This window comes from Scyliorhinus canicula, chromosome 6, assembly GCF_902713615.1.
Source record: "Scyliorhinus canicula chromosome 6, sScyCan1.1, whole genome shotgun sequence".
NCBI classification, from domain to species: Eukaryota; Metazoa; Chordata; class Chondrichthyes; order Carcharhiniformes; family Scyliorhinidae; genus Scyliorhinus; species Scyliorhinus canicula.
In genome coordinates, this window is record NC_052151.1 from 190668698 (window position 1) to 190693901 (window position 25204).

The 25204-nt window shown below is 47.4% G+C and overlaps 1 protein-coding gene across 1 annotated transcript in view; it reads right to left on the bottom strand.

Moving 5' to 3' along the window:
- LOC119967970 (collagen alpha-1(XIX) chain) overlaps positions 1-25204 on the bottom strand; it is a 287876-nt gene that overhangs the window by 237327 nt on the left and 25345 nt on the right. The window contains exons 3-4 of the mRNA XM_038801071.1: positions 17575-17640; positions 15993-16101 (exon numbers count right to left, since the gene is read on the bottom strand). Of these exons, the coding sequence (XP_038656999.1) occupies positions 15993-16101; positions 17575-17640 (175 nt within the window). The remainder of the gene's footprint in view (positions 1-15992; positions 16102-17574; positions 17641-25204) is intronic.

Sequence of the window (25204 nt, forward strand, 5' to 3'; positions counted from 1 at the left end):
CCTTGGCACCATGAGGCAGCAGTGCTAACCACAGTTCCACTGTGCCGCCCCCATTCTCAATAGTTTTGATAAGATTCCCTGCGTCAGGAGAGCATGTTTGACTGCATTATATAAGGGTAGACATTCCGCAGGAGTTTCAATAATCTCTGCAAGACCAGCACAACCAGAACCCATTTATCTTTCAGCAAACTTTCCGGCTTCATTTTATAGCCGATGCACAAATACAGAATCAGACTACACAGGAGGCAATTTGGCCCATTGTGTCTGTACCAACTCTCTTCATACTGTTATTCAATTGGTCCTCATTCCCTTGTTCTCCCTTTGAGCACAGACTCTGGCCAGCACTCACTGCCAGGTGGAAACATCACTCTCCTCCTAGTATGTCAAAAGTGTCACAAAAAAAAGGAAAGACTTGCATTTCTAGAACATCTTTAATGATCACCAAGGTCCCAAAGCACTTTGCAATAGTGGCTACAATGCTTGAGGATTTTATTGGCTGTAATGTTGGAACTGCAGCAGCTAATGTGCACACAGCAAACTGCAATGAGCTTATTGCTGCGATATGCCTTTAAGGGATTGCAGCATGACATTGATACGAAGGAAGTGTGTCAAGTAATCCAATTTTAATTTCACTTTTGCTTTTCAGAGCACACAGGAGCCTTCAAGTTTTATGGCTCTGCATAAATATTCCCATGTGCCAATCTCAAGAAATGAACCCTTAAGAATGATTGGTCTATGATGAAAACCACAATACCAATGATGACATAATCTACTCTTGTAATAGTCATGAGGTAATATAATAATACTAGCTTATTGTCACAAGTAGGCTTCAAAAAGTGACTGGCCCCGACTGGCCACATTCCGGCGCCTGTTCGGGGAGGCTGGAATTGAACCCACGCTGCTGCCTTGTTCTGCATTACAAGTCAGCTGTTTAGCCCACTGTGCTAAACCAGCCCCATGGTAGAACAGAACTTTAGTATTGCTAACAAAAGACAAGCTTTATGCAGTATAAATTATTATTCCTTTTGAAATTTGGTATTCTTGCATTTGTCCTAATGAATGCAAGACAAAAGCTTCGACAACATGTCTCTCTTTTCAGCAATAATTTTGTAATGTTGTTTGAACGATAAATGTTGGGGAAGACACTGGGACGGACTCCCCTGCTCTCCTTAGCAACAGAACCATGGTATCTTTTACACCCTCCTCAGAGATATGGCCTTGGATTTGACATCTCTTCTGAAAGACAGTGAGCGGGATTCTCCGATCCTGCTTGGGTTGGAGAATCGCCAGCGAGCCGCGCGAATCTCGGCACGCCACCCCGATGCCAGCACGCGATTCTCCGCTTCGCCATTGGCGGCAGCATGGTTGGCGCGGGGCCGGTCACGGGCCACTCTACGTGGCCGGCCCACCGATTCACCGGCCCGGATGGGCCGAGCGGCCGTAAGAAAAGAGCCGAATCCCGCCGATGCCGTTCTAACCTGCTCTGGGCCGGCGGGACCTTGGCGTCGGGTGGCAGCCTTTGGGGGAGGGTGGGTCCAATCCACCCTCCACCGATCGGCTGGCCAGCCTCTGTGACTGGGGACCTCCTTTCCTACGCGCCGGCCCCTGTAGTCCTGCGCCATGTTGCGTTGGGGCCAGCGTGTTGAAGAAGACACTGCGCATGAACACGTTGGCGTAGGTGCCACTGTGCATGTCCTCGTTGGCGCCGGTGAAACTGCGCATGCATGGATCCCGCGGCGCACAGTACGCGCCGGGATCTGCAGCTGGAGCGACGCAACCCGTTCCAGTGCCATGCTGGCCCCCTGGAGGGGCCAGAATTAGTTGTGGGAGCATCCCGTTCACGCCATCGTAAAACACGACAGCGTTTACGGGATTGGAAAATCCCGCCCAGCACTTCTGACAGTGCAGTAATCCCTCAGTACTGCACTGAAGTGTCCAGTCCACCAATATTTTTATGCTCAGGTTTATGGAGAGCAACTTGAATCCTTGGAGAAAAAGAATCCAACTCGCTGAGCCACCGCAGAAACTTATGACTCTAATCCTTCTTGCACCCAACTCATGCAGTACCTGTCAACTGGGGATTTGGCACTGGCAGTTTTTCCTGTTTTTGTTCCATTTATTCCTTTCCACTATTGGAAAACTTAAAAATTTAGTGCCACTGAGTTGACAAACAACCTTTCAGTGCCACCCCACACCAGGCATGAAAGCAGCAGCAAAGATATTTAACAGCCTTGCCATCAAACCCCTTAACTGTGGAAGTCCCTAGCGAAGGCACATTCCACACCGAGAGCTCACACTGCATTTGCAAATATGCTGATTTCAGTAGATTTGTTGGGAGCATCTGGGCAGAACATGAGACAGGTTTTGTGTGGGCAATGATTTAATCATGCTGCTGTGCGTACCTAAACTTTCAAACAGTCAGGGAGAGATTGAGGGGAACAGTTTAGATGTGTTTAAGGGGAAGCCAGATAAACATATGAGGGTCAAAGGAATTGAAGGATAAGTAGATAGGGTGAGGCGTATTAGGGCGGCACAGTAGCACAGTGGTTAGCACTGTCGCTTCACAGCTCCAGGGTCCCAGGTTCGATTCCCTGCTTGGGTCACTGTCTGTGCAGAGTCTGCACACTCTCCCTGTGTCTGCATGGATTTCCTCCGGGTGCTTCGGTTTCCTCCCACAGTCCAAAGGTTAGATGGATTGGTCATGCTAAATTGCCCTGAAGTGTCCTAAAAAAGGTTAGGTGGGGTTACGTGGAGGGTAGAGTTGTGGGTTTAAGGAGGTTGCTCCTTCCAGGGGCTAGCGTAGATTCAAGGGGGCGAATGGCCTCCTTCTGCACTGTAAATTCTATGATTCTATGAATTAGAGTGTGACAAGGCAAGCATGCAGCATAAACACCAACACAGATCACCAATCCAGAAACAAGTTACGGCAGACGCTTCAGTATCACCTGTAATTGTAGACTGGATCACAAACTGGCTGTGAATCAGAGAGTACGAGTTATAACCTTTATTAGTGTCATAAGTAGGCTTACATTAACACTGCAACAAAGTTACTGTGAAAAGCCCCACATCGCCACATTTCAGCGCCTGTTTGGGTACACAGAGGGAGAATTCAGAATGTCTTATGAAAGCACGTCTTTCGGGACTTAAGGGTAGCTACTCAGAATAGTGGAAGGTGGGAGACGGTGTTCCACAGGGAACAGTGTTGGGAACACTGGCATTCACCATTTGCATGAATAGTCTGGACTCAGGAATCAGAAAAAACATTTCAAAATTTGTAGACACCACATTATGGAGTATTGTTACCACTGATAAATAATGTGCTAAGATACAAGAAGGTACTGATAAACTGTGTCATTGGCAAATTAATTTCAGTAGTCAAGTGTGAAAATTTGCTTGCTCCTACCCCGCTCCCGCCCCGTGGTACCTATCCTTCTCTCGCCGCGCGGTACCTATCCTTCTCTCGCCGCGCGGTACCTATCCTTCTCTCGCCCCGTGGTACCTATCCTTCTCTCGCCGCGCGGTACCTATCCTTCTCTCGCCGCGCGGTACCTATCCTTCTCTCGCCACGTGGTACCTATCCTTCTCTCGCCGCGCGGTACCTATCCTTCTCTCGCCGCGCGGTACCTATCCTTCTCTCGCCACGTGGCTCCTACCCCGCTCTCGCCGCGCGGTACCTATCCTTCTCTCGCCACGTGGCTCCTACCCCGCTCTCGCCGCGCGGTACCTATCCTGCTCTCGCCGCGCGGTCCCTATCCTGCTCTCGCCGCGCGGTACCTATCCTGCTCTCGCCGCGCGGTACCTACCCCGCTCTCGCCGCGTGGTACCTATCCTGCTCTCGCCACGTGGCTACTGCCCCACTCACGCCACGTGGATACTGCCCCTTTCTTGGGACATGGAGCTACCCCGCTCTTGTCGCGTGGCTCCTGCCCTGCTCTCGCCCCGTGGCACCAACCTCGATCTCGCCGTGTGGCACCTACCCTGCTCTCGCCGTGTGGCACCTAACCTGCTCTCAGGGCATCCTGAAATGTAATACATGAGTGTATTTTTGGAAATGTGGTCACTGTTGTAATGTAGATTGATGCGCAAATTACTAAAACCGTCTCCAAATAAGATTATTTAAAAAGTGCTGGAGTTCCCGACTGTGTGGCTTGAGTCGCCGTGCTGGCTGCGGATTGTGTCTAGCTCCACCACACTGGGCATCTGCTGGGGCTGGGGGGGACTGATGGGGGTAGCCAGGAGGTGGGCTGTGAGGTTGCGGTTTGCGGGTTAGGTTACGTGCACGGCCGGCGCCATGTTGTACGGTGCAACCAGTGCAGGTCGTCGGCCATACGCATGCGCGGCCCGGGACCCGGCCATTATCAGCGCTGCTGGTGGGGAATTCAGTCTGCTCTTCACAGGTACAGAAATCGGAAGGGGTCGGCGGCAAATTTCCTGTCATGAAAGTCGTCACATTCTACGCTGCCGTCTGCACTTCGTCTGCAGAACGGAGAATCTGTGGCGTTGGTGCCTGCTCAGTGGTCGATAGACAAGTTGGTGGAGGAGGTTTTCAACCGAGGGTCAAGGGACAGTTAATTGCCATACTTAAGTACAAAAGGAAGTGAATTTCACAGAAACTTTGCACATGATCCACAAGCAAGAAATGGATGGAGAAACTTGAGCAAGGAGAACAACAAACTGCAGCGGACATGTTGTCATGCATTCCAGTTGGGAAAAAAAACAGACGATGAATGTGCTAAAATTTGGGAATACCGCCGAAACGGATGGCGCCCGAATATGTTCCAAATAATCTCATCCTGAAACAATACTTCGAGCAATGGAGGCTTCTGACTGTAGTAGATGACTTGCTAATTTAATGATGAGAGGTTGGTCATACAGAGAGTCTTAAAAAACCTGGGATCCATCAGAAAATACACCAGGGACACGTGCGCAATACAAAATGCCATGCTAAAGCACACCCTTCAGTTTGCTGACCAGAAATATCAGCCACTAAAGGAAAGGTTTTTGAGCTGCACCATCTGTGTAATCCATCGCCAGGAGCAAAGGGAAGCACTGATGGCATCCCCATTTCTGATCAGACCGTGGGAACACCTGAGGATGGATCTTTCCGAGCACAACTGGGAGACATTCCTCATAGTTATCCACCATTCCAGATGGAACGAGGTTAAACGTCTTCAGGGTCCCAAATCGGAAGCCGTCATTAAACTACTAAAATAAAGTTTTCCACACACAGAATCCCAGATCAAGTCATTTCAGATAATGGCCCAAAGTTTGCAAATTAATGTTTTCAGCAGTTCACAGAAGCCAAAGGATTTGTTGAGCCGACTAGTTTACCCAGGTACCCACAAGTTAATGGAACGGCCAAAAGAGGAGGGTGAACGGCAATGCCTTTGAAGGAAAATGACAATATCAACTTGACACTGTTAAGCTACAGCACTCTGGCTCTGTCCAAGCTTCGAAGGGGAAGGCGATGACAAACTCAACTTCCTGTTCTTCGGCATCCGCTCGCACCATGTCTCATAGCAGCAGACATAGGCAGAGTAAAGGAGAAGGAGGAGGAGTGCGGTGGAAATCAGACCAGAATCTGTAATCAAGAGTACATGATTTACCCAAACTCCAGCCAGTTGAATCAGTATGGATTTGTGGCCAGAATAGTGAAGGCCAGGTTTTGGAAGAAACACTACATCCAAATGGAATGGTGGGGGGGGAAAAAAAAGAAGGATGCTTATCGCTGCACAAAGGTGATCTTCAATGGAATGGGCAGGTGATCAGGAAAACAGCCTGAAGAGCGAGCTGTTAGTCTCTGACGATTCACATACAGGGGTGGCATGTTAGCACAGAGGTTAGCACTGTTGATTCACAGCTCCAGGGTCCCAGGTTCAATTCCCGGCTTGGGTCACTGTCTATGCGGAGTCTGCACGTTCTCCACGTGTCTGCGCGGGTTTCCTCTGGGTGCGCCAGTTTCCTCCCACAAGTCCCGAAAGACGAGCTGTTAGGTAAATTGAACCTTCTAAATTCTCCCTCTGTGTACCCGAACAGGCGCCGGTATGTGGCGACTAGGGGATTTTCACAGCAACTTCACTGCAGTGTTAATGTAAGCCTACTTGTGACACTAATAAAGATTATTATTATGATTAATACACTGAGTTTGAGAGAGAACATGGAGAACTGGAATCCTATATAACCTCAGAGAGAGAGCTGAGAATACAATAAGGGAAATCGGGGAAATGACAAAAAGGTTATGGGTGGGATTCTCTGATCCTGAGGCAAAGTGTTGACGCCATCTTAAATGCCATCGCGTTTCCCTGATGGCGCAACATGTCCTCACATGCAGCAATTCTGACCCCTACAGGGGTCCAGCAGGGCACCCATGCCGCTCCAGCTGCCGATCCTGGCATCAGATGGGCGCCGCGGATCTGCGCATGCGCTGTGGGACCAGCACAATTTCCGTGTCTCCCTTCTCCGCGCCGACCCCGACGCAACATGGCATAGGGCTACCGGGGCCGACTCAGTGGGCCCCAATTGCGGGCCAGGCGGCAGCGGAGGCACTCCGGGGTTGGACACCCCTCCTCACCACCCCCATCCTCCCCCCGCCCCACAGGCTGCCCCCGGATCCTTCCACTTCAAGGTCCCGACATGACCATCAATTCACTCGAGACACGATTGGAAGTAAACTGTGGTTTTAATAGACTTACAACTGAGCCTGCCTGCGACCAGAAGAACTGAGGGCAGGCTCGCAAGGCTGCAGCACTTTATACTTCCGGGAATGGGAGGGGCCATGGGCGGAGCCGATGGCCGAGCCCTGTACATGCTCCTCATCTCCCCCTGTGGGCAGAGCCACGCAACGGCTCACAGACAGAGCCCACAAGGACACAATACTATACAGTGTGAATTACATGAAGTACATTCACCACAGTCCCGCCAGGTAAGACCTGGCAAGACCACGTTAGAACGGCGCCGGCGGGACTCGGGTTTTTGTATGGCCGCTCAGCCCATCGCCCGCTTCCTTGCTCTCCAGAGAATCGCGTCCCGGTGTCGGGGCCGCGTGGCGCGGTTCGCACCAGTCGTGGTGATTCTCCGGCCCGACCCCGGGGTGAGAGAATCTCGCCCCCTATCTGTGAACCTTGTGAACCAGAGATACAGACAGAGACGTCAGCGGGAGTTATCGGATAATATAAAGAATGTATTTAATAGAGTCAGAGGCTTGGGAGGGAGTGGTGGTGGATATGTAATGCAAAAAGTTAATTTTATGTAAATAGACAGTCAACATCCTCAGTGATGTAATATCACTTGACGATAGATTTTGCGGAGAGATAGTTCTATATAGAGCATTGTGCTAAGCCTTGCACTGTGTATAATTAGTAGAATGATCAATAAAAGGTAAAGATTAGCAAAAGTCTTGCATCCAGCAGTTTCTATAAATCGTGACCGTGTTGACATGGGTTTCCTCGGGGTGCTCCAGTTTCCTCACACAGTCCAAAGATGTGCAGATTAGGTGAATTGGCTGTGGGCATCTAAAATGGCCTCCCGCAAAGAACGCTGGGAAAAATGGTCAAAGTCAGGGACAGATTTCAGATACACAAAAGCTGCGGCTCAGATGTTTTTAACAGCCCAGGAAAAAGACCATCTACAGGCATCCCAGGAACAATAGTACTATCCTGTCAATCACATTGTTTACCAGACACTGTGGCACCCAAGCCCCTGTCCCCAACACTTCCAGACATGGCCACTGAGTGCCCACCCCAAAATCGATGTGGCAGCCCCTGATTGGCCTTAATCGATCAAGGAGCCCTGATCAATTGATTGACAATGATCCAGAGACCGCCCACAAAAGGTCATGAAAATCCAAACAGGTTAAAAAGGTGCTGCACCACCTTAGAAGTTCTCTCTTGACTGCAGCCTTCCAGACTTCAGTTTCGGCAGCCAACAATAAAAGTGAACCCATCACCAGCCAAGAGAGGACCATCCACTGAGGGACCAGAACAGAGGACACAGCCGACCAGCCACAAGAACAGCACTGCCAGACTCCCAGATTCCCAGATAAGGCCATATCTGCTCTGTAGTTGCCAGTCACCTGGAAGTTCGGCAAGGTCGTTTTAAGTTGATAGTCCAATGCGCATGACTGTGTGATTGATTAAGTAATTAACTTTGTGTGTATTAATATACAATTATCCCACTGAACAAATTGTGTGATCATTTGTCCACCGTATATGGGCCAAACACACAATGTGGTTTTAGAAATGCACAACATGGACTTTCTAAAATTGTCCCTTAGTGTCCAAAGATGTGCAGGTTAGGTGGGGTCAGGGGGTTGGGTGTGGAAATAGGCCTGAGTGGTGTGTTCTTTCGGAGGGTCAGTGCAGACTCAATACGCCAAATGGCCTCCTCTTGCACTGCAGGGATTCCATGGATAGTTTCATCTAAGACCCACAATGTTGGTAACAGAATTTATAACTGGAACATAATGAAGAGAATTGTGTGTATCTGTGTGGAGACTGATAGGAATTTGAGCGTTCTCCTGAGGGTTAGAGCTGTGCTTTGGTCCAATCTCCACCCTCAAGATTTCTTGGTCCAGTTGCTCACTGCAACTATTTTCAAGGCTCCTTGATGGCATGTTGAAACAAACAAGATCAGTTACAGTTGATGATCTTCACATGCAGGAGGATGAGGAATCTGACCATTCAGAGGCAAAGCTGGGAGGTGATGACCCACCAGCAGATTTTGCTTCTGAATCTAAAACCTATCTCCTGGGTTTAAAGAGAGGAAGAAGCTGCCTCTCCATACTCTCAGTGTAAGGGTCTAATTTAATGTGCGCCAGCAGATTCACTGCTTGTTGACTACCGCCCAGACACAGGAAGACGATCCCCTTTCATTTCCTGAGATTAAGGTGAAGCACATGCAAAGTTCCTAGACACGGTTTCCTATCCAGCTGACACACGATGTCATCTGTCATGGCTCACAGCTGCTCACGAGCTAGAAGCTATTAACTCGCTTTGGAAGAAACAGTCAAAAATACATTTCCTTGCCAATTGATCATGTGTTGAGTATGCAAACCGGGAATGTGGGAAAACATATAGCATTTAACGTGCAACACACTTTCAGCACCTATAACACAACCCTGATTACCTTTTTACATCCATAAAACTGCTGATGGCAAACTGCTCAGCTAAAAACGAACAGAAGGCAGTGGTGAATATTCCCACTAAAAGCTACCTCCCCCCGCTTTCACCTCACATTGTCCCCACTGAAAAAACATTCTCTCTCACTGAAAAGATTAGCAATAAAGTACCTTCTACCCGTTAGGTTCAAGCCCATGTAATTTACTCATTTAAGTGGCAGATGTGATCCAGCTGGCATTTCCACCTGGTTTGAATTGTGGACTGAGTGGTCATGTGATGATGTGGTGACTTAGCAGGTCATGTGACAGAAGTGCGGGAGTTCTCCCTGGATCGCGGGCAGAGCATAAATATGGAGTAGCTGCTCAGACTAGTGAATAAACTACTGCCTGTTGGAAGTCCTTGGTTGTCAGCCTATGGGAACGCACTTATACATGGTGTGAGGAGTTGGCAGTATGGCGCAAGGACTTTGCTGCATCAACCCGCTCAGATTTGATACAAACATTGTTGACAACTGGGCCCAGTTTGAAAAGGAGTAGCGCATCTTTCACGGTGCTGGATTATCAGATAAAATCAACAAGTTACAAAGACACACCTTACTAAATCTAGCAGGCCCCGATGATATCAAGAGGTTTGAGTCCTTTATGTTCCAAATGGAGGAGAGAGAGAACGCCAAAATAATTCTGAAAACATTTGAGAACATTTGCCTGCCACTGAAGAACATAATACATGGCAGACAACTGTTTACGTTACAAATGAAAGATTTGATGAGTCAATACAAATCATATACAGCAATTTTGAAATCTTTGTGACAAATGGTGCATTTGGCATTTTTACTGATGACCTGTTCAGCGATCGAATAGTCTGCGGGGTCCACAGCACTTAGTCTGCAAGATGCTTCTGTGAGAGAAAGATTTAACCCCGCAAACAGCCATTAGCATCTGCGTGCCAAATGAATAGCCTGAAAGGGACAGCGGGGAGTTTAGGCAGCAAACTGAAGTCCTGCCTCGACTGTGGTGACTATCACTCTCAGCACAGAGTGGCATGTTTGACATATGGTAAACACTGCAACAAAGTGGAAATTGGAATCACTTCGCCAAATATTGCAGATCAAAACTACAACAACCTTCCTTTGACAAGAGCCTCATTGCAGCCGGTGAGTCTGCCAAGGTTAGGAGCATGAACACGGTGAATGAACAGCAGCTCAGCCAGAGCAACCGAACCACTGAGCCTCCAGCAGATCTCTACTGTGAGAGTTCTGACACTGTCACAGAAAGGCTGAGGTCTTCACCACCCTCAACATGATTTTCAACAATGCAAAGCTGAAGGTCAAGATGAGCAAAGTATCACAGGTTTGCATTAACACTGCAATGAAGTTACTGTGAAAATCCCCCAGTCACCACATTCCGGCGCCCGTTCGGGTACACAGAGGAAGAATTTAGAATGTCCAAATTACCTAACAAGCACGTCTTCCGGGACTTGTGGGAGGAAATCAGAACACCCGGAGGAAACCCACGCAGACATGGGGAGAACATGCAGACTCCGCACAGGCAGTGACCCAGCCGGGAATTGAACCTGGGACCCTGGTGCTGTGAAGCAACAATGCTAACTACTGTGCTATTGTGTTGCCCCACTAGACCCCAATATGTAGCACCGGACCCCAATACTCAGGTGGACTTCGTGACCTATGATGGACAAACCATCTGCACTGAAGGTGTATACTCCACTGGATATAGAGCAGATTCAAGTTTCATATAGTGACCAGAAGAGAAGATCACTGGATTGGATTGGATTTGTTTATTGTCACGTGTACCGAGGTACAGTGAAAAGTATTTTTCTGCAAACAGCTCAACAGATCATTCAGATCACTGTTAGGTCTTGGAGACAGCATCACACTGGGGCGCATCCAATTTCTTCAACACCAGGCCCCAGAAATGATAGAATACAAAGAACTCTTCGACTGCCATGTCATTGGTAAGCTCCCAGCAACATACCGCATTAGACTAGCTTACAACAGTTTGTGCTCCGAGAAGTGTACCAATAGCTATGAAACAAAAAGTGGTCAAACAACTGCATCTGGTGATGACACTCGGTGTCATAACTCCTATAGACAAGGCCTCAGAATGGGTTTCAGAAATGGTGGCCACAGGAAGTTTTAAAATTTACCACATTAATGTCTAGGTAGGCTGATACCATTTTTTTCTTAAGCCTTACCTGATCACCACTGGCAGTGAAGTCTTCAAATGGTGCATCAAGCAAATCTTTGCAGCCCAACCCTATGAAATCATTGTTGATGACATCATTGTTTGAGATAGGATTATTCAAGAACATGGTGCATGTCTTTGTCTCGTCATCGATCGAATCAGGGCCACACAGTTAAAGCTTAACCTACTAAATGCAGATTCTGGGTCGTTCAGGTTCACGACATGGGTCACCCATTCATAGCCGATGGTGTAATGCCTGATCCAGACAAGAAAATGGCTATATGACAGATTGTCATCCCTGTGGACAAGCATGCATTGCAGTGCTTCCTTGGTATGACAAGTTATCTTTCTAAGTTCGTTCCCTGTTACAGTGAGGTCGCTGGACCTCTTCTCCAGCTTCTCTACCAGGACGTCAAATGGCGTTGACAGGAGCACCACACAACAGGTACTGTCAACCCGGCCAGCGCTACAATACTTTGACGTTTTGAGCAGCTAGCAGACGCCCCCAGCACCCTGCATCCAGAATGGAAAACCAACATAGGGGTGGTGGTGGTGTAGTGGTATTGTCACTGAATCCAGAGACCCAGGGTAATGTTCTGGGGACCCGGGTTCAAATCCCACCACAGGTGATGGTTATTTAAACTCAATAAAACAGCTGGAATTAAAAGTGAAACCATTGTCGATTGTCATTAAAAACCCAACTGGTTCACGAATATTCTTTAGGGAAGGAAATCTGCCAGTGCTTCCTGATCTGGCCTACATGGGACTTCAGACCCACAACAATTGACTCTTAACCACCCATGAAATCACCAAGCAAGCCACTCAGTTCAAGGGTAGTTAGCGATGGGCAATAAATGCTGGCCCAGCCACACCCCCTGAGTATAAAAAAAAGCCTTTGCATTAAGGGCCCTCACTGACACTGAGACCTGTTATGCTCAGATCAAAAGTAATTCCTTGACAGCTGCCAGAAAATGTCATGACTTCATATATGGTTGTCCTGTAAGTGTTGAAAGTGATCATCAGTCACTCATAACTATCCTAAAAAAGCCCCATGATGCTAAAGTTTGCAATCACAGCATCGTCTCAAAATGTGGTATGGGGCTGTATTTGGCTGATGCTCTTTCCAGAGCCTTCCTACCCACTACAGAACAGACAGATCATCAGGAAGACATAGACGGCATGACAATGAAGGCGCTGTCCTCTCATAGAATCCAGGAATTCAAAGATGCCATACAGGCGAACATCACATGCAAACAACTGCACAATATCAGGATGAGGGGCTGGCCTGAAAGCTCAGCACATACTTCACCAATAGAGATGAGCTAACAATACAGGATGGACTGATACTGCGTGGTCAGCGATTCATCGTCCCAACTAGTCTCCAGAGGTACTGCACCTAGCAACTGCACCAAAGGTATCCTGGGTTGGAAGCAACCCGATAAAGGGCCAGGGAATCACTATACGGGCCTTGATGCACGCCAACATGAGGAAGCACTTAAATCACATCAAACAGATGAACTGCTGCACCGACATGATTTCCCAGAACTCCCATGATCATTCACAGCAGCTGACTGTTTTAAATCGAATGGTGAACAACATTCGGTCTTAGTCGACTCATAGAACATAGAACATAGAACATTACAGCAAAGTACAGGCCTTTCGGCCCTCGATGTTGTGCCAACTGTGAAACCCTTCTAAAGTCCCTCTACACTATTCCCTTATCGTCCATATGTCTATCCAATGACCATTTGAATGCGTTTAGTGTTGGCGAGTCCACTACTGTTGCAGGCAGGGCATTCCACGCCCTTACTACTCTCTGAGTAAAGAACCTACCTCTGACATCTGTCCTATATCTATCTCCCCTCAATTTAAAGCTATGTCCCCTCGTGCTAGACATCACCATCTGAGGAAAAAGGCTCTCACTGTCCACCCTATCTAATCCTCTGATCATCTTGTATGCCTCAATTAAGTCACCTCTTAACCTTCTTCTCTCTAACGAAAACAGCCTCAAGTCCCTCATGTTCAAGATGGCTTGAGCCCGACAAAATGCGACGATTAACATGATCATCATCAATCTCATGAGACACTTCTCCACACACAGCACCTCCCAGACACTCATGACGGACAATGCTCGCTGATTCATCTTCGCAGAATTTAGAAACTTTGCACAGATGCGGGACTTGGGGCATATCACAAGCAGCCCCCTATACCCACAATCTAACAGCCTGGCAGAATAGGCGGTATGCTCAGCTAAGCATCTGCAAAAGAAATGTGCCTGGGATCACACAGATTACTATGCTACACTCCACAGCCTGTGAAACATGCCATGACAGTCCCTACCCCTTGTCAGCTCATTGACTGCTCTCCAGGTGTATGAGGGCCACAATTCCTACTTCCAAGGCTCTTTTGCAGCCCAAACTCTAATTGAATGTGAATAATGCCCTCACAGAATGCAGATTAATAGGGAAACCACCATGATCACAGCGCTCACAGCCTCAGCCCTCTGATAGCTGGTCAAATAGTCAGGATCCAGACCTCACGCGGCCATATCAATCTGGCAGTGGTACACAGCCATGCCTCACACTCAAACATCTTGGACAGTACCCAGTATGTACACAACCAATGTCACCCTCAGCAGATATTGGAACCGGCAACAGCAGAAGCCACAGTCCACCAGCTTACAACATAGGCCCCCAACATCAGGGTAAATGGAGGCCCCTCCACACAACAGGCCCTGCACCCACTGGACACACCAATGGAGCCTTCCAGGTTGTCCACACTCAGGACACTAGCAGCCGGGAATACCTAGAGCACAGCCAACTGGTACAATCACATACTCAGGGTGTGTGGCCAAACAAAATACAAGGTTCCAGGACAACGTAACAAACTAGGCTACAACTAGCCTTCACCTTTCTTCTTTACACAATAAATCAGGAGAGTGAGAGGAGACGGGATGGGAGTGGGAGGAGATGAGATGGGCTATGCACCAACTGCAACAGCTCAATCCATGTCTCACCCTATGAATAGTTATGTACTGTTAGCCTGTTCAATCTGTATGTTACAGAATGGTTTGTGCACAATTGATGTTCATTCACACTGCTGCACCTCAGTACCACTGGTTGCTCCAAATAAAATAACGGGGAGCATGTAGACTGAGTGGTCACATGATGGCTCGGTTACTTAAAAGCCCCATTAACCTTTCACCTCTTAATAATAATAATATTTATTATTGTCACAAGTAGGCTTACATTAACACTGCAATGCAGTTACTGTGAAAATCCTCTAGTCACAACACTCCGGCGCCTGTTCGGGTACACAGAGGGAGAATTCAGAATGTCCAATTCAAGTAACAACACACCTTTTGGGACTTGTGGGAGACACGGGGTGAATGTGCAGACACGACACACACAGTGACCCAAGCGGGAATCGAACCCGGGACCCTGGTGCTATGAAGCAACAGTGCTAACCACTGTGCTACCGTGTCGCCCACTTTATTACACTTGACTGCTTTATTACAGATCTGAGGCTTAAAGCTCCCTGATCGACATTGGCCCAGCAAAGCCTTAATTTCAAACCCTTTCAAGCCTCGTCCCTGCCTTCCTTTGTAATCTCCTCCAACCCCACAACCTTCCGAGTTATCTGCACTCCTCCAATTCTTGCCTCTCACGCATCCCCCAATTCAATACCATATCACAGAAGGAAACATTCTGACAAAAGCTCAGTCACATCAATAGGTGTTAAGGATCTCCTTGAAGGATATCCAGGTAGCAAGGCAGAGAGAGACCCAGGGAGGGAATTACAGGCCTCTGAAGGAACGGCAACCAATGATTATATTCATCTGTAAATGATGAATAGATTACATACAATTTTAAACAACTAATGAGCAAAAGAAAGAACACAAAAGCAGAAACTGAAAAATAAAACATTAGGTCATGGTCAGATTTTCACAAAAAATGTATTCAGTTTGTACTCAGTCAGGTCTTTTCACTTCATTCCATTCTCAATAAAAGTAGCACCTCTGAAGGGAAATTAATTACCTCCCTGCTGTTTTCCTGAAGCTTCACTCTGACAATGCCTTTCGCTTAAAATATGGCAAACACACCCACTTACATTCGATACCCACCAAAAAACATTAAAACTTGTTCATTCAAGTGTAAATGAGTTATAAAGGAGTGGTAAACCATAATTACTGTCAAAGACTCCCTCCGGCTCTGAAATTTAACTTTGACAAGTGTGGAGTCTCACTCTTTCAAAATTTAATTATTGTTGGCGATCTTTTAAAAAAATATTTTATTTTCTCTCTCTCTCTCTAAACATCCCATTTTTATTCTGCCCCGTTTTTATTCTGCTTTCTCTACCTAAAGTGACATTGAATTAAATATTCTAATCCACATGTCTTACTTCAGACACTGCCCTGCTCATTAACCGATCTGATTGAAGAATTATTAATGAAATACACATTTGCTTTCACTGTTACACAGGGTCCCTGTGTCGAAATAGTGTTGAAATAGATTTCCAATCACTAACAGTGCAAAATCCCGTCGATCGACCGCAGGCAAATGGAGTGGAATAAACAACGAGCGACATCCACTCATCACTGACTGCAAGACCCAGCTAATTATTTTAATCAAATATGAGGTTTAATGAAAAGCAAAAAGAAAATCATAGTGCCTACTGTGTGTGTCTGACCAATAGTTTCCTTCCCATTCTGATAAGCTGGGGAGCTTGAGAATCTTTGCGTCCTGCCGAGCGGGTCAAAGAAAAGCTCTTCAGTAGATCAAACCCTGAAACAAAAGGCATAAATCCTTACAAATCAGTACACAGAGTAGATATATTGTATAACACTGCTCACACGCAGTGCTTGCATATTATTGTCTTCACAAAATCAGAAGATAATGAAAGAGGGAAGGTGTCCAGGGGGAGGGTGTTAAAGTGCAGAAACAGTGCACTTCATAATGCCAGGGAATTAATCTGAACACTGATTGAGGTGTACATAATTATAAGGGACGACAAAATGAAAATTGTTTATTGTCACAAGTAGGCTTCAAATGAAGTTACTGTGAAAAGCCCCTAGTCACCACATTCCGGCGTCTGTTCGGGGAGGCTGGGAATTGAACCGTGCTGCTGGCCTGCTTTGGTCTGCTTTCAAAGCCAGGTATTTAGCTGTGTGCTAAACCAGCCCCATGGATAGGATAGATAAGAAGGGACTTTCCGCTTATTAGATGAGTCAATAACCAGGGGGGGATAGATTTGAGGTGAGGGACAGGAGATTTAGAGGGGATTGGAGGCAAAGGTTCTTCACCCTGAGGGTGGTGGGAATCTGGAACTCGCTGCCTGAAAGGGTGGTAGAGGCAGGAGCCGCCACAACATTTAAGAAGCATTTAGATGAGCCTTTGAAACATCATACAGTCAAGGCTACGGACAAAGTGGTGGAAAATGGGATTAGATCAGACAGGTGTTTGATGGCTGGCACAGACACGATGGACAAAGGGTCTCTTTCTGTGCTGTAAACTCGATTACTAGAAGTGGTACCACATGTGATAGGTTAACTTGTATGAATATTTAATTGACCTTTTGGAGGAATAAATACTTGACCACATCAACATTAAGTACTTAAACATTTTTCTAAAGTGTTAATGTATTTTTAGGATTCTTCTTTTCAGCATCAGTTTTTCAGAAAATAACTCGCTCATTCACCAAAGTTGATTCACAAATTTGAGTTAATTTTAACTTGCCTCACTGAGTGGGAAAAGCTATGGGATTAATTGGAACATTGGTTTACACCGCACCTAAAGTCATCTATAACCACTTCACTGGGAGTGTAGAATCTAGCAATGTTGCTCTCCATCTCAGCAGTTTCCAAATGGATGGGTTAGGTTCACATTGGCCCCGTTATATCCGTGACAGTGCTGTGTTTTGGACGGCTGGGCATTAAATAACAATTCAAAGCACAGAAGATGGCTCAAACAGTCAGTGAACATTTTTCCTTCTGGTCCTTGGCTTCATCTGGTGCTTGCCTTGGGTAGCTTTTGCTTCAAATAAAACGATAATTGAAGTTTTATTTGTGATGAACTTCCACTTTCCCATGTTACGTTACTGGAGACTTTTGTCTCAGTTCAAAACATTAATAGAATTGACAGGAGTAAGAGGCAGCCAAGCCTAATAGTGTAAACCATGATACAAACAAAATAAACAACAATCACACTATATGGGTTTTTCAAAATTGGAAGCGATGTTAATAATTTAATAAGATTTACCCGAAGCTTCAACATGCTGCCCTTGTGATTGAAGTTCTTCTGTCTCAATGGTTGGACATAAGGCATCTGTGAGCACAAGTAAGGGAAGTAAAGACTGTGTTAGATAACATGCTGTCAGCACATGTAGAATAATAAACTCCTGACTAGACACTAGCACAGCACTGTAAAATTCTACTGAGGCATAATTATAATTTCTATGCACACACACCACAATACAGATAAATTGTTGTTTAGGCAGAGGTGTCAAATGATGTGGAACATTGCAGGAAAATGCAGTTGCATTTCAGCCATGATTTAATTGACTAGATGTTGAATGGCCTACTCCTGTTACTGAATGAACTGTGACCAGCCAGCACAAAGCCACACTTGTTCCAGGTTCCACAGATTGAAGCAGCTAATCACTTCAGGTGCATGGCAATCATTGCTGTTTTTACCTGATCAGGAAAGTGTCCCTAAATATCCTTTGCTCCCCCTAGGTTGCTTTAAGTGCTGGTTCACCATAAGGTTTGAATCAGTACCTGGGTACGTCTTGTGCATTCCATGGGCCAACAGGGGAACTCAACCAACTGAGAAAACGACACAAGATGAACAGTAACCTCACCAACGCCATCTTATACAGGGTGGCATTGAGAAGCAGAACTAGAAAATTAGACTAAGAAGAGTCACTGGCAAATAATTGGGTTGGATCAATCAAGCCTGACCTTTATCTCATTGATCAGTCCCACTTATTTTCTAAGTCTCCTGCTTAATACCAAGCGTCCCTTAAATTTGTCCACTTCTTTCCCTAAAACAGAATTCTACTGTTCTTTATCTTCTGGTGAAAAGGTTTCATCTGACTCCCACACATCCTATTTCCAACTCTGTAATTTGGGTCTTGAGGTGAGTGAACCTTTCTTATCCATGAACCAGTTTTCCACAATCCCGGCACAGACATCTTACAATGGTTTTGCTTGCTTTTTGACTCAATTGTGCACAAGTCCTCGAACTGCAAATGGTCCCAAGGGGAGCGTGTTGCTTGAAAGTACTTAATTACAACAGTACTTTGGAACCCAATCTCTGCAATAAGTGCTTTGCTAAATTGAGTTAATCCCCTTATTAAATATAAATGTGGATTCCGAGCAACGTGACAGCTGAATTTTGCTACAGATGAGGAAGGTTTAAAATGTTATGAAATAATTACACTGCACGGGCATATTATAGACAAGATAAGACAAAACAAGTTAAAAGTATGGTTCCACTTCAGTCTGCAACTAATCTTTGATCCCACTAACCTTCAAGCAAACAGAACAGCCACAGCATCGACAAAGTGACTGGAGCACATGCCAGCAATTTAGCCAGGTCCAGAATCAAGGTTAATGCTAAAATCTAAACACTCCCAATTCCAGGATAAATGTAAATCAAACACTGCAACATTGCACGCATCAGAGTGAATGCCTCCTCCTGTGGATTAAAGCAGGGTTGTTCAAACTGTGGGTCGCGATCCAAAGGTGGGCCATAGGCACGAGTCGGGGGGGGGGGGTCGTGCAGCGATCGGTCATGACGTTCCCGACCAGGGGAGAAGCACCCAATGGCCGCAATCAGCTTTTAGGTTGAGAATTCTGGCGGTGACGGGATTTTAAATGCGAACTATGCAGTCTTCCGCCAGATGTGGTGGCAGAGAGCAGGTTGCGTGCCTGGCATAAACACTGATGTCACGCGCCCTCATGCCCCGTGCTTTAGGCTTGAAATGACGGAGGAGAGATTCTTACATTTTTCTATCTGCGAGCATGGAAGGCAATAGGTCTGTGAAGAACTGAAGATGGATTGTTTTGTTATAAGGAAGAGAGGGTCAGAGACACAAACAGGCCAGGATCTCACAACTGAATCTGCTGGAGAGAGCTGGTCACGAGAGTCCACGGCAGGGCAAAGTAGCGCTAGTGTGAGCTTCTCAAGAGAGTCCACAGCAGGAAAAAGCTGTGCTAGTGTGCTCTGTATACAGAGCTCCAGGGAATCTAGTGAACAGCCTACTGAGAAGAAACTGAAATCAGAAACAAAGTAGTATAAAGATGAATTCTTGAGATGTGGCTTTGTTAATTGTGCCAGTGCAAATCAGGATGCAAAGCCCATGTGTGTTACATGCAGGGAAGTACTGGCAAATGAAAGTTTAAAGCCCTCAAAACTTCAAAGCCATTTGAAGACTTTGGCGAGCATGGCGAATTCAAGGACAAACCTCTTAATTTTTTTCAAGGACAAACCTCTTAATTTTTTTCAAAGCGTGCAATGAGAACTTAATTGTCAGTTCTCAATACAACTGGATGAAGGTACAGACATTTCAGATTGTGCAACCTTGCTAGTTTACGTTAGTCATGTTGAATTTGTTGAGGATTTGCTGTGCTGCCTGACATTACCAACCAGAACGACTGGCACACAGATCTTTGAAGCATTGAATAGTTATGTGTTGGAAAGTGCCGGCTCGACTGCGTTCATTGCAGAAGAATCACAAGCAATGGTGCAGCCAGAATGACTGGGAAAAACAGCAGAGTTATAGTAAGGATTAAGGAGGAAGCTGATCAGAACATTGTTTGGAATCATTGTTTTATTCATGAGGAATTAGCACCAAAAGGAGTCCCATCAATCTTGAAATGGTGTTGAAAAGAATTGTGAATGTTGTGAATATTATTAAACACAGCGCACTTAATACCAGGCTTTTTGAGACTCTGTGTTCCAATATGGCGGCCGAGGACACACATGTATTGTTCCACACATAGGTACATCGTCTGTCAAGGGGTTGGGTGCTTGTCCATGTTTATGAACTGAGGTATGATGTCCACACTTTGCTCCTTGAGAAATCGTCCCCTCTCACTGATCCGTTTGGTGATGAAACGTGGATACCTTGCGGGCATCTTATCAATTCTAAGTGAACTGTACCTCAAATTGCAAAGGAAGGATGATGATTACTTTTGGTACTGAGAAGAAATTGAAGCTTTCCAAATATCATTGAAAGTTTGGCAAGTGCGAGTGCAAAGCCAAAACTATTACATGTTCCCCTTACTGCTACGACACATCGAAGAAAACAATGTTAGTAAGGGAACTGTCAATAGATTGACAAATCTTATTCAGTCACATCAGGGTGCATTATCATCAGTTTGTGTCACTACTTTCCAGAGGAGAAGTTTCAGATTTTGAAAGTGAAGAGGTGGGTGAAAAATCATTTTGTGTTTGAGATCCCAGAGTCAATTATTAACTTACAGCTGACTCATAAGAGACTAAAGAGACTGAAAGTCTGCACCTCACCTGTGACAGCACATTACAAACACGGGCCAAGTCCATGAGGCTGTCAGCATTCTGGAGTAGCGTCTCCAAGAAGTACCCAGTGCTGAGTAAAACAAGTATTTTGCTCCTGTTGCCCTTCACAGTGATCTACATGTGTGAGGTTGGAAATTCCGTCCTCACAATGGTGAAGACAGTACAAAGGAACCAGCTGAACTCTGCACCTGATATGCGCATTGCCCTCTGTCCTGACTGGAGTGAGATCGTGAGGACCAAGCAAGCTCACCTGTCGCATTAAAGATAAGCAAAAATGGCTTGTTGCGAAGGTCGGCCGGTGTGGGTCCCAAAGGTCAGCCAGTTGGTGAAAGTGGGTTGCGGGGAAAAAAAAGTTTGAAAAACACTGGATTAAAGGATTAACAGCTGGCATAGTCTTAAAATTGGAATTTGGCATAAATGGAGATTCAAATTGCCAGTGTACATCCGAAAGAAGTCCATGACACCATCCAAAATATCCCGGGTCAGGATTTTTAGGATGACGGGTTTTCCCACTTGCCAGCTGAGGAGTTGCTGGTGAGTACATCCCCCTGGAAGTTCCCCTCCAAGTCACTCACCATCCTGACTTGGAAATATATCGCCGTTCCTTCACTGTCCTGGAACCCCTAACAGCACCATGGGTGTAACTACACTACATGGACTGCAGCGGTTCAAGAAGGCGGCTCACCATCACCTTCTCAATGACGGGTTTGGCAACAAATGCTGGCCTAGCCAGGGAAGCCCACATTCCATAAAAATGAATTTTAAACTGTTAAAAATTAACTTCCCACAGCCATTTAATACACCACCAAGCATTAATTGGAGCTTGCTGATGGATGTGTCCCCAACCCCTTCCCGCCTGAGGCTTGAACATGGTTCATTTCCGGGATCCCCATACACCACTCTGAACACCTCCCATCATCCGGAATTTAAAAAAAAGTTTTGAGTACCCAATTCATTTTTTACAATTAAGGGGCAATTTAGCGTGGGCAGTCCACCTACCCTGCACATCTTTGGGTTGTCGGGGTGAGACCCAGGCAAACACGGGGAGAATGTGTAAACTCCACACGGACAGTGACCCAGAGCCGGGATTGAACCTGGGACCTCGGCGCCGTGAAGCAGCAGGGCTAACCCACTGCGCCTCCGTGCTGTCCCCACCATCCTGAAAATTGAAGGTGGATGGGAAACGGCCCTTAAGTGGTCAATGATTGGCTCCTTAGGGACCTCAAATTGGGTGAAGGGCAGCCAAGCCGGCCTTGTCCTCACACGTCCAAACGTAAAATTGTGGAGAGGATGGGCGGGAAGGACATCCGAGAGATTTCGCAGTCACACCCTGACCACAAACCTGTCGGTTGAGGGGAAATGTAAAATTCTGTCACTGGAGCCAACAGCTTAAACAATACAAAGAATCCACCTACCCACCCACAACCCAACTAAATAAAAAATACCTTAAAACTTATTTCACCAATTCAGGATGTTTCGACGAGTTTTACAGTCAATGAAGTACTTTTCTAAGAATACACATTGTTGTATTGTCAAAAGCACAGCAAACAATTTGCACGTCGCAATGTCCTTTCTTTAAATAGCAATGTGGCCATTAGATCAACTGATTTTAGTCATGAAGATTGAAAATTAAAAATTGACCAGGACACTGGTGAGAAGTCGCCTGCTCTACTTCAGAATAGTGCCTTGGGATATTTGACAGAGGGCAGAAGCTCTCATCTGAAAGATCACACCACCAACAGTGCAGCACTCCCACCAGGAGTGGCAGCCTAAACTTTGTGGTCAAATTTCTGGAGTGCAAAGAACCCAAGATCTTCTGAGTTCAAGACAAGAGAACTACCAACTGGCAAATAATGAAATAAAACTGCTATTATAATGAAATTATTACCAAACATATAATGTGAGCATCTGTAATGATATCCAGTGTTCAGTGCATATGCAGCAATGGTTTGTATCCATAAATTGTGAGTACAGATTTCAGCCATAAGAACATTTATTCTAGGCTTCATATTACATGAGATCTCTCATCTAATCCAGTTTACTCCTTCTGCCAACCATGTACCCTCTATCCTATCATGGGTTTGATCGCACACCTTAAAGAGAGAATTTGGCAGGTGGAGATAAAAATGGCAGGAGGTATTGATGCCGACTTCCTGCTACAGTTTCACCTCAGGCCACCGGAATCCTTGGGAATGCTGCCTGCCTCAGAGGAATGGAAGTCAAATTACAATAGTGTACATGTCCAGATGCCAGAATCAGGACAACCGACATCCTTTTCACTTTTAACCTAGAGTGTCCTAACCCCGCCAGAGATTGAAGACTTGTTATTGAGATGCTCCAGGGATGAGTGTAGGGCCAGGGAGATGGCGTGTGCTGTGGACCAGTTGCGGCAGTGTGCAAATTGCAGTGGATCAAGGCGTTTTGGGAGTATGGAGGTGATGGAGCTACCCACCCCCTGAGCTGCACGTGTCGTTGGACTGCTGAATATTGTGCACTTTCTGTGTTCCTCCCAGGAGAAGGCCACCCATTGCCGCCAGGAGGGGGTAAAGACTGGAGGAGGACCGCCAGACCTACAGCCCCTCTGCACGTGGTTGGTGGGCCCGAGGAAAGGGCAGTCGCCGAGGTGGAGGTCAGCACCTAGCCAGGAAGTGAGACACCGCTGAGTTGCGGTTCCCGTGATACATGTGTCACTGCGCCCCCCTCAACACCACCCCCACACCACTCTCACATCCGCGCTCCACCACCACTACCGTACCCACCACCACCCTTACACCCACCACCTCCCCCACACCACTCTCACATCCGCACTCCACTACCACTAACGTACCCACCACCACCCTTACACCCACCACCTCCCCCACACCCACCACCTCCCCCACACCACCCTCACATCCGCACTCCACTACCACTAACGTACCCACCACCACCCTTAGACCCACCACCACCTTCACACCCACCACCACCCCCACACCACTCTCACATCCGCGCTCCACTACCACTACCGTACCCACCACCACCCTTACACCCACCACCTCCCCCGCACCACCCTCACATCCGCGCTCCACCACCACTACCGTACCCACCACCACCCTCACACCCACCACCACCCCCACACCACTCTCACATCCGCGCTCCACCACCACAACCGTACCCACCACCACCCTCACACCCACCACCTCCCCCACACCAGCCTCACATCCGCGCTCCACTACCACTAACGTACCCACCACCACCCTCACACCCACCACCTCCCCCACACCACCCTCACATCCGCGCTCCACTACCACTAACGTACCCACTACCACCCTCACACCCACCACCTCCCCCACACCACTCTCACATCCGCACTCCACTACCACTAACGTACCCACCACCACCCTTAGACCCACCACCACCTTCACACCCACCACCACCCCCACACCACTCTCACATCCGCGCTCCACCACCACAACCGTACCCACCACCACCCTCACACCCACCACCTCCCCCACACCACCCTCACATCCGCGCTCCACTACCACTAACGTACCCACCACCACCCTCACACCCACCACCACCCCCACACCACCCTCACATCCGCGCTCCACTACCACTAACGTACCCACCACCACCCTCACACCCACCACCTCCCCCACACCACCCTCACATCCGCGCTCCACTACCACTAACGTACCCACTACCACCCTCACACCCACCACCTCCCCCACACCACTCTCACATCCGCACTCCACTACCACTAACGTACCCACCACCACCCTTAGACCCACCACCACCTTCACACCCACCACCACCCCCACACCACTCTCACATCCGCGCTCCACCACCACAACCGTACCCACCACCACCCTCACACCCACCACCTCCCCCACACCACCCTCACATCCGCGCTCCACTACCACTAACGTACCCACCACCACCCTCACACCCACCACCACCCCCACACCACCCTCACATCCGCGCTCCACTACCACTAATGTACCCACCACCACCCTCACACCCACCACCACCCCCACACCACCCTCACATCCGCGCTCCACTACCATTAACGTACCAACCACCACCCTCACACCCACCTCCACCCTATTACTCCCCTTCCCAAACACACACCCCTCCCCACCACCCCCACACCACCCCCACTCCCCCCGGCCCGTGGTCTAATCATGCGTCTTGTCTTGTGTCTTGCAGGACCTACTGGTTATGGGCAGACCCTTCTGGTGTCCCCCACCCCCGACTCTAGCCACAGCTGCAGTCAGAACCCCAGGTGCCAACCAGTGACGATGCCACCGACACGGATGTGAGCCATCGATCCGAGACCCAAGACACCCCGGAGCACGAGTCCGGAATG